The sequence below is a fragment of the Cynocephalus volans genome, chromosome 1, assembly GCF_027409185.1.
Source record: "Cynocephalus volans isolate mCynVol1 chromosome 1, mCynVol1.pri, whole genome shotgun sequence".
Classification (NCBI taxonomy): Eukaryota; Metazoa; Chordata; class Mammalia; order Dermoptera; family Cynocephalidae; genus Cynocephalus; species Cynocephalus volans.
The window spans coordinates 119270320-119283247 of NC_084460.1; the positions used below are offsets into that span (position 1 = coordinate 119270320).

At 35.5% G+C, this 12928-nt stretch overlaps 1 protein-coding gene and 1 pseudogene across 2 annotated transcripts in view; one reads left to right on the top strand and one right to left on the bottom strand.

Annotated features, from left to right (window-relative positions):
• Positions 1–12928, top strand: part of UBXN7 (UBX domain protein 7) — a 67020-nt gene that overhangs the window by 42813 nt on the left and 11279 nt on the right. For both annotated transcript variants that reach the window (XM_063100999.1, XM_063101000.1), the window contains 4 exons: positions 937–1049; positions 10434–10580; positions 11893–11983; positions 12649–12776. In XM_063100999.1, the coding sequence (XP_062957069.1) occupies positions 937–1049; positions 10434–10580; positions 11893–11983; positions 12649–12776 (479 nt within the window). The remainder of the gene's footprint in view (positions 1–936; positions 1050–10433; positions 10581–11892; positions 11984–12648; positions 12777–12928) is intronic.
• On the bottom strand, positions 3157–4159 carry LOC134370040 (methylsterol monooxygenase 1-like; annotated as a pseudogene).

Consider the following 12928-nt stretch of genomic DNA (forward strand, 5'->3'; position numbering starts at 1 on the left):
TAAGAAAAAACTTTTCTGGCTAGCTGCCAAAAACAAATGAACAAACAAAAAACTGTTTTCTCTCATAATCCTGATAACTGTCAATGAAAGGAATAACTAATGAAAATGATTATTGTAGGAGACTGAAAAATAAAAGAAAAAGCCATACCATCCAAAGCAGCCACTATTAACATTTTGGCTACAGTCTAAAATAGGTTTATATGAGGGTGCTTCAAAACATTCATGGAAAAATAGAATTAAAAGATAATTTGAATCTTTCCATGAACGTCTTGAAGTACCCTCATATCTTTTTGTGGAATAAGTTAGAATGATAATCTTAGCCTTATACTTTTAGAGAATATAGTACTGTTTTAGCAGTGGAATCCTAAACGAGAAAATTATGTTTAGGGAATATATGAGAAATTCTTACACCATACTTGATTTTATAGTTGATTTATATTGAACTCACTGAGGCATAGATAGGTCTTGTGACTTTGGAGAGTGTTGAAGGGAGACCTAAGTTGACTTAAATGATCCAGGGAATCTGTACTCTTCCAGTGGAAGGTGACAGCAATCATCATCTCTACTGACAGTCTCTTTAAAGATTGGGAAGGTGGCTAGAAATAACAGATGAATAAAAATCACTTTCAAAACTACATAAATGGAGATGAAAGTTTTCTCCTGTGCTAAAGTTAGTTTTTAGATATGTAAAGGAAATTATTTTGATTAAGTGACTTTTTAATTTTACGTTCTGCTTTTTATCCTTTGTTTTATCCAAGTGTTAAGATTTTGTTAAGATTTCCTCCACACCCCTCTTTGTATTTTTTTTTTCAGTCTTAGATGTTTGCATTGGCATTTGAGGTCAAGCACATTATAAGGTTTTTTCTTTTGAATTATAGGATGTATGGCTATTAAATTTTATGGCTGTTTGAAACTTTTCGTCCTCCTGTGTTGCAGTTCGGCAAGAACAGGAATTAAGAAATGGAGGAGCAATAGATAAGAAACTAACTACTCTTGCAGATCTATTTCGGCCACCCATTGACTTGATGCATAAAGGCAGCTTTGAAACGGTAAGTTGTTGGAGATTCTATGACAACTATAAATCCTTTTGCATTTTTGTTGCCATTTTTTTCTAAGGTCAAAAAAAATATTTTGGTCTGGCCCGTGGCTCACTTGGGAGAGTGTGCTGCTGATAACACCAAGACCATGGGTTCGGATCCCTGTATAGGGATGGCTGGTTAGCTCACTTGGGAGAGTGTCTTGCTGACAACACCAAGTCAAGGGTTAAGATCCCCTTATTTTTTTTTTTTTGCAGTATATAAGGAATTGGCCTCTTAATAAGTATTTCTACATGATATACCTAAAGGTTACATTGAGTTATATTTGTACCAGCAATATGTAAAATGTATTTCGGTTAGCAGTATATGAGATTGCTTGATGAAATCTTTTTATTAGCCTTATGTGGTATCATTTTAGAATCCTTGCCATTTTGATAGCTTTTAAAATAATCTTATTATTTTTAGTTTATATATCTTTGACTGCTACAGAGAATAGCTGTGTGTGTGTTGGTTAGCTGTTTACTGTTTGTAGATATATTTTGCCCATATTTCTTTGGGGATCCTAGTGTGTTTTAAAAGAATATCCCTGTAGTTGCAGAATACAACTATGTATTTTGTCTTGGCTAAACCCACAGAAAACCTTTTCAGACCAGGTTTACTTGATTATCTGCTAACGTGTAAACCTAATGAGGGCAGGAGTAGTGTGTTTCTTTTTATTTTGGTAATCTTTGGTACCCACTCTGGCATTTAATAGGAACACAATATTTGTTAAATGAGTCAATTTTGTTAGGATTTTAGATATTCTTCTGTTGAGGTGTTGACTAGAATGTTAATGCTCTTTTGAATCAGAATAGCATTTCCATAGATGCAAATTACTTAAATTTCAAGTAAGTCTTATCAGTTAATACAAAGTAGGCCAAAGAATAACTGCAAAAGTGATGTATGTCACCTACGTACTTGAAAATGAGTTATGATTATGTTTTTAAAAAATTTGTCCTTTGGGCCAGCCCGTGGCTCACTCGGGAGAGTGCGGTGCTGACAACACCAAGTCAAGGGTTAAGATCCCCTTACCGGTCATCTTTAAAAAAAAAAAAAGAGGGCTGGCCCTGTGGCGCACTCGGGAGAGTGCAGCGCTTGGGAGTGCAGCGGCGCTCCCGTCACGGGTTCGGATCCTATATAGGAATGGCCGGTGCGCTCACTGGCTGAGTGCGGTGCGGGAGACACCACGCCAAGGGTTGCGATCCCCTTACCGGTCACAAAAGAAAAAGAAAAATTTGTCCTTGGACATACTTTTACATGGGCATAAATGAAATATTTAGGATAAAGAATTTAACTGTAAGTTTGCTGTTCAGTTTAAATTTTCTGAATTGTAAAACCTGAAAGTGTTTGGCTGCATGTAACAGAAAACCCAAATGATGGTGATTTGACCAAACAAGGATTTATTTTTTGTGTGTAATATTTTGTCATGTTTATTTTTGAGTGAAGGATGGTTTTTGTCAGTTGAGGTTAGATGTCTCCTCAGTTTTCTTTATCTTTCCCTCCTGGTCTTAACATGGCTGCTGCATATCCTTTCTAGTGTTCTGATGATAAAACAGCCATTGAGAGAGACTAGCAGCAATATGAAAAAGGATCTGAATCTGTTTTGGCTTGTTTTTAATTTTTACAGCTTCTTAGTTGCTCTATGGCTTATTGCAGTAACTCTGAACTTGTTTTAAACTGGTCACTTTGGACTCATAAAAAGCAGTTACTTTTCTGCTTGTTTACTGAGGGAGGCTGAATGTCTTGATATTGTCCTCTGAATTTTAAATTATATCACCTTTTTTCTTTTGTATTTCATGGCCTATTTCCGCGAATCTATTCATCTTTTTCATTGATAATACTAAACCAATTGTAAGTCTTTTTTTTCCTTTGTACTTAAATATATATTTATTTCTACGTATATAGAACTTGTATGTAAAGTAGAAAAAGTTCCTACTAGGAATATAATTAAAGGTTGTTAATGTTCTTTTTATCATTTAGCAGCCGAGACACATGCTCATTTCTGCTCCCCAGAAGCAATGTTAGCTACTAGTTTCAATTCAGGAAAATGTGTGTCTTCAGGATGATTTACATAAAATATTTATTCAGTCTTTCCCCCATACTTCTTCATCTTTTCCTTATAGGCATTAAACTGAGAGACTCTTCCAAAAAAGTTTTATTTTATTTTATTTTATTTTTTTTTTTATGGCTGGCTGGTATGGGGATCTGAACCCGTGACCTTGGTGTTATAAGTCTTCTCTCTAATCAACTAAGCCAACCAGCCAACCTGTTCCAGAAATTCTATCCCACCATGTAAATGTTAAAGCATAGTTTCCGCTGAAGTTCATGTGGTAGAAATCATGATGTCAAGAACCAACACAGAAAGGGATGAAATTTAAAGAGTTGAGAGGAATATCATAACCACATCAATAGGTTCTGTCAAATGAATGGTCACCCATGCCCATGAAGAAGAATTACATGATCACACAAAAGTGTGATTCTGATGAAAAATCCAGTTCCAAGAATTAGGGTTTCCAAAGGATGTACCTATTCATCTTCCCTTCCAAATGGAGCCTGAAACCCTTGATGCATTTTATGAATATATTTATATATTCTTTTGTGGTATAAGAGTCTAGGCAGGAAATAGTACCAAGTATCCTCAATGACTGCACAGCCAAAGCATCTTGCCAAAAGCATATGCCAGCTTGGCATTCGTTCCCAATCATAAGGAATATTGAAATACTCTGTAAAACAGTAGGTTCCACAAATCAAAGGCAGCTGGATACAAAAGTGATAAAAGAGAACTACTTTAAAACATTTCCATTGGTTTTCCCATGTTTCTGGTTTATCCTTTTAAATTTTGTACTTTTTAATGTAAGGTATAAATTGAAATAAAAATCCAGGTAAACAGAACAAGAAATAAAAGGCTTTATGAACTATAACAGATCCTCATGTTGCAGTTTGGATCTTTGTATAATTATTCACAAATAGTTCCAAGCTTTTTAAAATAGTTCTCACAGAGGATTCTCAGGTAAAAGTGAATCTACATACTCCACAGCCATGGCTGCTGAACTAAAGATGCTGGCACTTTCATTTGTTGCCATTTTTCAAATCGCTGCAGACAGCCTTGTAATTCTGGGTGGTTGCAAGATGATTGTGGGCCACCGTCACCCAGGCAGCCAGATGCTGTGTTCCTGGAAGTCTTTAAATGATATAAACACTTCCAGAACAAGTAGGCTATATCATTATGATTAACAATATATCCATTAGTTATATAAAAATTAGGAAGGTAATATGCAAAATTAAGTCATTGAAGTTTAGAGAGGTGAGTGTTAAAAATTAGAGGGATGCTTTCTGGCTGCTCAGGGAGGGCCCATAGGTTTGGCCCCTGTATTAGATGTAAATCTAAGCCAAAGTTTTTCAAGTTGAGAAACTAATGTAACTAGAGGTAGATCATGTTCAAGAGTTCTTTCTGGCTCATGCTAACCAAATGAGAGATTGATTAAGTCACTTGTTCGTTGAATAAATATTTATTGAGGCCTTCTGTTGGAAGGTCTTGTTCTAGGTGATGGGATTGTTATTTGTTGGGATAAAGGTTTGACTGCATGTGAGAGAGACCAGGAAAAAAACAAAGATTAGCTTAACCAAGATAGAAGTCAAGGCTGTTAGGGTGATCTGCTCTATGAAGTTATTAGACGTACAGTTTTTTTCTATCTTGTTCTGTCCTCCCTGTGGTCTTGCTTGAAGTTGTCCACATAATGCAAGATGGCTTATCACCATGTTTGCTTTCTAGCTAGCATGGAGGAGGGAAGGGCTGGGAAGGATACACCTTTTCCCTTTAAAGGCACAACCTAGAAGTTGTACACATCACTTCTGCTCACATCCCATTGACTAGAACTTGGCAACGTGGCCACACCTAGTTGCAAGGGACATTAGGAAGTCCAGATGCTTAGGTAAAACTTGGAGGTTCTGTTACTAAGAGGGACAAAGAGAGAGAATGCGTGTTTAGTACCTGTAAGCAGTTTCTGTCACAGGGATATAGTGGTAAACAAATTCTACAAAGTCCTTGCCATCCCAGAGTTTATATAGTATAGGTTTAATATCCCTTATCTGAAGTGCTTTGAACCAGAAGTGTTTCAGATTTTGGATTTTCTCTGGATTTTGTGGTATTTGTAGATTAACCAATTGAGCATCCCTATTCTGAAAATCTGAAATGCTCCTTAGAGCATCATGTCAGTGCTCAAAAAGTTCAGATTTTAGAGCATTTTGGATTTTCAGGTTAGGGATGCTCATCCTGTAAGAGAAATAAACTATAAACAAATAAAATGCACAAAAAATATATATAACATGCAAGGGTACTTCAAAAAATTCATGAAAAGATTAGCATTTTCTTAATTCTGTTTTTTCCATGAACTTTTTGAAGTACCCTCATGTATTGGTGTATGTATTATATATGTTGTCTTTGATAGTAGTTGTTAGGAGAAAGGATAAAATACAATAAGGGAAAGAGAGAGAGGGCTATTTTTTGTTCATTTGGGGCAATTAAGTTGCATGTGTTCTTAAAGGGAAATTGAAAGCAAGGTTTTCATAGGCTGCACATATGTTTGTAATTGTGAAGAGAGAAGAAAAGGGAAGATTTTTGAAAGGATAAGATTGAAGTCAAAGTCTGAATGAAGTGAGGGAATGTGTACCATGGGAAGGTCCAGGGAAAAGCAAATAGAACAGTAGTGCATAGGTACTGATGTTAGAAAGAGCTGGGCTTATTTCTGGTACAGCCAAGAAAACCAGTTTAGCTGGAGCTGAGCAAGCACTTCAGGATAAATGGTCTAACCTGGGGAAGGGAACATTCTTAGGTTTTCTTTTTTCCTCACTAGCCTGTAAGCTCTGTGAACACAGCGACTTTGTTTTATTTGCTGTTGTGTATCCACAGTGCCTGGAACAGTTTAATTGGCCTTTTAAAAATCTTTTTTAAATGATTGAATGGCATAATCTGGAATATATTGTACAGAAAGAATCAGTCATATTCTGATTTCTGTCATATTCCTTATTTCATAAGAAATGCATATTTTTTTCAGTTGCTTTTCAATTGCATGTACACCTAGTCCTAATTACTAAAAGCACTTTAATTTAAAAAGTACTTAATTATAAATGCAAGTAAAAATATTTAGCTGAAAATTTAAGGAGCCTGTCAATAAACATATAAGATAAAGTTTTTCTAATTAAACTTTATATATAGCTGACATTTAGTTTTATTCAAATTAGACAAAGAAATTATGGAAAAATTAGAAAACTGGTAAGGAGAATGAGTGGAAAAAAACACTCAGACACTTCCACTATACTCTCACAACATATTTGTGGGGATCTGTCCCCATTAGCAAGCAAATAAGCAAGCAAGTAATCAGTTCTCTAGTGGACACCAGCTGGGTGTCCTCCAATTTAGTTCTGATGCTGTCTACCTGGAGATAGCATCAGATCTCACATGTTGAGGGCTCAGTTCCATAAGACTGCACCCCTGTTCAAATGCTATTTGTAAGCCCCAGGTTGTTTTACCTGTGCTTCTGACTGACCAGCTATAAACAGGGTTCCCTTGGGTTCGATTAATTTGCTAGAGTGGCTCACAAAACTCAGGAAAACACGTTTACTGGTTTATTATAAAGGATATTACAAAGGATACAGATGAAGGGATGCATAGGGCGAGGTATGGGGGAGAATATGTGGAGCTTCCCATGCCCTCCCTGGGCGTGTGACAGCTGTCCATGTGTTCAGCTATCCAGAAGCTCTCCAAACCCTGTGCTCTTTGATTTTTATGGAAGCTTCATTGTGATTGAAACATGGACAACTCTGTAGAAATGTGATTTGACAAAAAGGGTATGATTTGACTTGGGAGGCCCAACAGGGCCTGTTTGTTCAGATTCTTCTTGTCATCTGTGCAACACTCCTTCTTCTTGGGAAGGACCCTTTCTGAAATGGATCTTATGACTTACAGTCAGACAAGGTAGGTCAGAGCATTTCTGTTTTGTTTTTGTTTTGGCAGCTGGCCAGTACAGGGATCCAAACCCTTGACCTTAGTGTTCGTATTAGTCAGGGTTCTCCAGAGAGACAGAATCAATAGGATATGTTACAGTTATATGAGAGGGATTTATTAGGGGAATTAGCTCACATGGCTATGAAAAAAAGTCCCATGATAGGCCGTCTGTAAACTGGATGCCGGTAGTGTGGCTCAATCCAAGTCCAAAGGCCTCAGAACCAGGGAAGCTGATGGTGGGTGTCCTTGGTGTAAGTTCTGGAACGCAAAAGCTGAAGAGTCTCGAGCTCTGATGTCTATGGACAGGAGAGGAGAGTGTATCCCAGTTCCAGGGGATGAGAGAGAGAGCTTCACCTCTTTCCTCTGTCTTTTGTTCTCTCCGGACCCCCAGCAGATTGGATGGTTCCCACCCACACTGAGGGTGGGTCTTTCACACCTAGGCCACTCAGACTCTCATACTAATCTCTGCTGGAAACACCCTCATGGACACACCTAAGAAGATTGCTTTACCAGGTTTCTCAGCATTCCTTCATCTAACGAAGTTGACATCTAGAATTAACCTTCTCAGCGTTATAACACCATACTCTAACCAACCAGCACCCACCTTTAAAACAAAAAACAAAAAACCCTTGGTGCCTGAACAGTTCAGAGAATTCCTTTATGGCCAGCTCTAAGACAAAGGCAGGGGCAGATTAGAACAAGGGCTAGGGCTGGCTGGTTAGACACTCAGTTGGCTAGAGCACAGCCTTATAACACCAAGGTCACAGGTTTGGATCTCTGTACCAGCCAGTCACCAAAAAAAACCCAACAAAAAAGAACAAGGGCAATGGGAATTATAAGCCAGGAATTTTGGTTAAAAACCAAAATATATATATATCATAATAACACAGAGAAATAATAGAATTATAATTTCAATTTTCATAAAGTACTATGCATATTTTAATATGTTTTCTTTATTCTATGCACATATATTTACTGAAACATTTTTTCTTTAGTCCTTATTTTTCATGCTTTTCTGTTCTATCTGGGACTGGGAGAGATGTTAATCTCCCACTGTTTTGCCCTTAGGTCTCCTTATAATGGCTTTTGAATATTGGTTCAGAACAACCCAGTAGATTCCGAGAGGAAAGGTTCTTCATTTGTCCCATGGCCCACTTTTACCTCCAGTCCTTGACTCACATAATTGGTATACTTAGATTTTATAAGACTTTCTCTCTTTGTCATTTTTTTATTGTATACATTTAAGATGTACAGCATGATGTTTTGATATACATAGTGAAATGATTGCTACAGTTAAGCAAATTAACCTATTCATCATTTTCCATAGTTACCCCCCTTTTTAATGGTAAGAGCATCTAAAATCTACTCTCAGCATTTAGCAAATTTTCAATATACAGTATAGTATTGTTAACTATAATCCTTATGCTATACATTAGATCTCTAGATTTACTCAAGACTCTTATCTGAAAGTCGTATCTTCTTTGGACCTTTCCTCTAGCAGTAATAAGAATTCTTAACAGTATCTTCAGTGTGGATAGCACCATTACTAAGTTTCTTTTGCTGGTATAAGGTTTCTCCCCAATGTAAGCTTCATGAGGACAGGGATTTTTGTGTTTTGGTAACTGCCATAACTGCAGCATCAATAACTGTACCTGAAATGTGGTAAGTACTCAATAAGTATTTATTGAATGAATGAATCTGTGTTAATGAAAGCGTGAATGTGGGCGAACAAATTTTTAAAAAAAAAACAAAAGCAAATGACTCTTCATAATTTTTAAACTGGAGACTTTTATTCATTTTCAGTTTCATACTTTTTTTTTTCTTGTCAGTGTTGTAGTTGTAAAACATAAATTGACCCTATTAGAGGGATACAATGTGTGTTTGCTTTTTTCTTTAGTCTCAAATTTTTCAGTTAAGGTAGTTTAATTATTTATTTATCACCCATTTATTAACTGTGTCTATAGACAAGGAAGTAAATGCAACAATATTATTTCCTAGGAGCAAGGGATTATTTTATTACTATAAAATAATTTTTAGGGCCGAGCCCGTGGCGCACTTGGGAGAGTGCTGGGAGCGCAGCGACGCTCCCGCCGCAGGTTCGGATCCTATATAGGAATGGCCGGTGCACTCACTGGCTGAGTGCCGGTCACGAAAAAGACAAAAAAAAAAAAAAAAAAAAACCACAATATATATAAAAAAAAAATTTAAAAAAAAAATAATAAAATAAAATAAAATAATTTTTAAAATAAGTCTTTGACCAATTAAATAGAGTTTCCTGATTCAATACAGGGATACATCTTTTTAGAACTTTGGTTTTCACCTGTGGTATCAATAAGTGAATATTAGAAAATAATTTTCTCTGAAAGATTCATATAAAAAAACAGGATAACGGTATTTGTAGGATTGTGTAAATCTTCTTAAAACAGAAGATAGTCTTATATTTTCCAATATCACCAAAATGGTGTACGTTCTTTGATTATTATTACACCAAATGTATTGATTCTTAAGATTTTCCCATGTCAAACTGATTTGGAAAAGAATATTATTCCAGGACAAATTTATTCAAAACTATTGCTTTCATGTTATTGGTCCTATGCAAAGATTTGACGTAGCATTTGCTCATTTGCTTTTCTGCCATTCTTTTTCTATTCAGCAGCATTTCATAGGTCTTTATGGTAATGAGGAACTGAGAGGCAAAAAGTACACACGTGATTGATATTTGTGCTGTAAATTGGGGAGTCATTTGCAGATTATTCTCACATTCTTGGATCCTGTAATCCAATTTTTTGTAATATACTCCTAGGAAGATAAGAGAAAAAGCCCTAAGCAGCTTTTACTAAAATATTTAGGATGATGCTATAAAATAACACATGCCTAATAATTGAGATGAATATGATACTTGGAAATGTTATAGAAAATGGTGTTGGAGAAAATAAAACAACGTAAAGTAATATAAGCATACCAGTTACATCCATTAAAAAGAAGAGGTATATTTGTTGACAGGGAGTAGGAAAATAGAATTATGTGACTTGTTGATCTTAAATTAGTGGAATCCTGTTCAGATAAAGATGCTTAAACATACATTAAAAATTCAGCCGTTTATAACAAGTAACAATGGATAAAAGAGAAAACAGTTCATTTAAATTTGAGAATGCTTGAAAATGGACAGTATAATTGTATATGCATATATGCAAAATAAATATAGATAATGTATAAATAGTGAAAACTCTAGATGGCATACTTGTGAAAAAACTTAGTATTTATATGGAAAGAGGACAGCTTCTGAATTCTGAAACATGAGTTACCAAGTAGAAATTGTTTCCAAGACATGTTTTGTTACCTTACTCTTACAGGCCAAAGAGTGTGGCCAGATGCAGAATAAGTGGCTGATGATAAACATCCAAAATGTACAAGACTTTGCGTGCCAGTGCCTCAACCGTGATGTATGGAGCAATGAAGCTGTGAAGAATATTATCCGGGAACATTTCATTTTCTGGCAGGTGAGGAAGAGAGTCAAATTTTTTGTATTTTACTTTTGTAGTGTGGGATGTTGGGGAGGAGGAATTGGATTATAAACTGGAAAAAAATTAATAACTGAGATATTATGACATAAAAAATTAAAACTACCCATTATAGCTGAAATAGTAAAGGTGAGGGAAAGGGCAGCAATGAAGAACTTCCAAGAGAAGGAGGAAAAAGATCCAAGCCATATAAACTGTATAATATTCATATCCTAAGAGTTTAAATGTCTTGATAGAGTGAATATGCAGCTGTACTGTTCATTAGAAATATACTGTAAACCACATATGTAATGTAAAATTTTCTAGTACCACAATAAAAAAGGTCAAAAGAAACAGGTGAAATTAATTCTAATAATATATTTTGTTTAAATCAGTACATCCATCATGTAACTAATATAAAAATATTGAGATGTTCTAGGTTGCTTTTGGTGTTAAGTCTTCAAGATATGGTGTGTATTTTACATTTGCAGCACATCTCAATTTGGACTAGCCACATTTTCAAGTGCTTCAATAACCACATGTGGCTGGGGCTACTATGTTGGAAAAATATAGTTATAGATCTTAGAGTAATGGAAAAACATTTGGCTGAGACTTGGATTTTAGCTTGAGTTTGATATTCTTTAACTGTATGTCCTTAGACATGTCACTTAGTCTTCCTGGCTCTAGTTTCTTTTTACATAAATCATCGAGCTAAGGTTAGAGGATCCTGTTCCAGTTTATTATTTTATGAAAAGTTACAGAAAATTTAAACTTCTGAATGAACTTAATTTTTTTCCCACTACATGATATGCTATTAATGTTATTAATTTGCCTGTTCATGTTTTACAGGCCTCTAAATTTAATATAGGTTTTTTAAAAGGATAAAACTTCCGTTTATTTTATTCAGCAAAAATCAATTGAGCATCTTTTTGCCTAGCACTGTGCTAGACTCTCGAGTTTATAATCTTCATGTATTGTGATTTATTAAGATATAAATGGTTAAGAGTCAAGAATGACATAGATAGACAAATAGCTTGAACAAGAAGAGCAGTACCTCTTCTAAACTGGGAGAGGAGGAGGCATGCATTGGTATGTTTATGGTAAGTATCCATAAGAGGCTGAGGGTAAGAGCTAAGGGAGTTCACACCAGATGACCTTCATTTTCTCTTTAATATAGGAGTGAGATCCTAACACATATACCAAAGGTATATGTGGAGAGTTAATTGCCATTGGTGTGTAACAAAGTTATATAGAAGAAGAAGGTTGGTCCTTCTTTTAGAGGCTGACTTTTTTTTTATGTCAATAACAACAGGTTTATCACGACAGTGAGGAAGGTCAGAGATACATACAGTTTTATAAGCTAGGGGATTTCCCCTATGTTTCCATCTTGGACCCACGGACAGGTAAGATTTATATCAGTTTACAGCCTTTAACCTATCATTTGTCTTTCAATTACCTAAATGACTGATCTTTAAATATTTGACTGGCTATGATTTCAAAATCATAATAATTTAGGTGAAGGTCTCTTGTTCATTCCCTTTATGATTATTTAAACATCTACTGATGTGTGTATTTAGGGAAGCTTTTTCTGGCAACTTTGGGAGATGGTGGTATTTTATTTTGTGCAGGTCTGGTCTTTCAAGGAGTAACTGATATGTTCTTATTTCTCATCATTTTATAAAGTATCCCTTTAGGTTTTCTGTCATTAAACATTTAAGATTGTTCAGGTACTGGTTGTTATCCTACCAGAGAAGCAGAGTGTGGAGCTGGTTTTATTATTAATTGATTGTGTTTTAAGTAGATATTGCTTTGTCTGAATCTCTTCTTCCTAAATAGCAGTAAATGATACCAGCAGATAAGATAGTTGCCCTGTCGTGATGGGTGGGAATCTGTTAGGTGGGTTGTAATTGATGTGTCCTTTAGTTTATAAAGATACTATGTAAGTTAAGCTAGTGAAGAGTGGAGATATTTGTTCACAGTAAATTTTAATTATGCATATGTTGAAAGAAATACTTAATGAGAATTTTCAGAAAGAGTTTTGATATTATTATATTTATATATCCTTTAGGTCAGAAGCTAGTAGAATGGCACCAGCTTGATGTATCTTCTTTCTTGGACCAAGTGACAGGATTTCTGGGTGAACATGGGCAACTGGATGGACTTTCTAGCAGTCCCCCCAAAAAATGTACCCGTTCAGTAAGTATGACTAGGAAGTGGTAATGGGTAATTAAGTGTAATTGTACATAAGTGTCTTATGTAAAATGTTTGATGTTAAGATGGTAAAGATAATAATGTGAATAGTGGACACTTAACCATTTGTGCATATACCACATCTTAGACACCCTCCT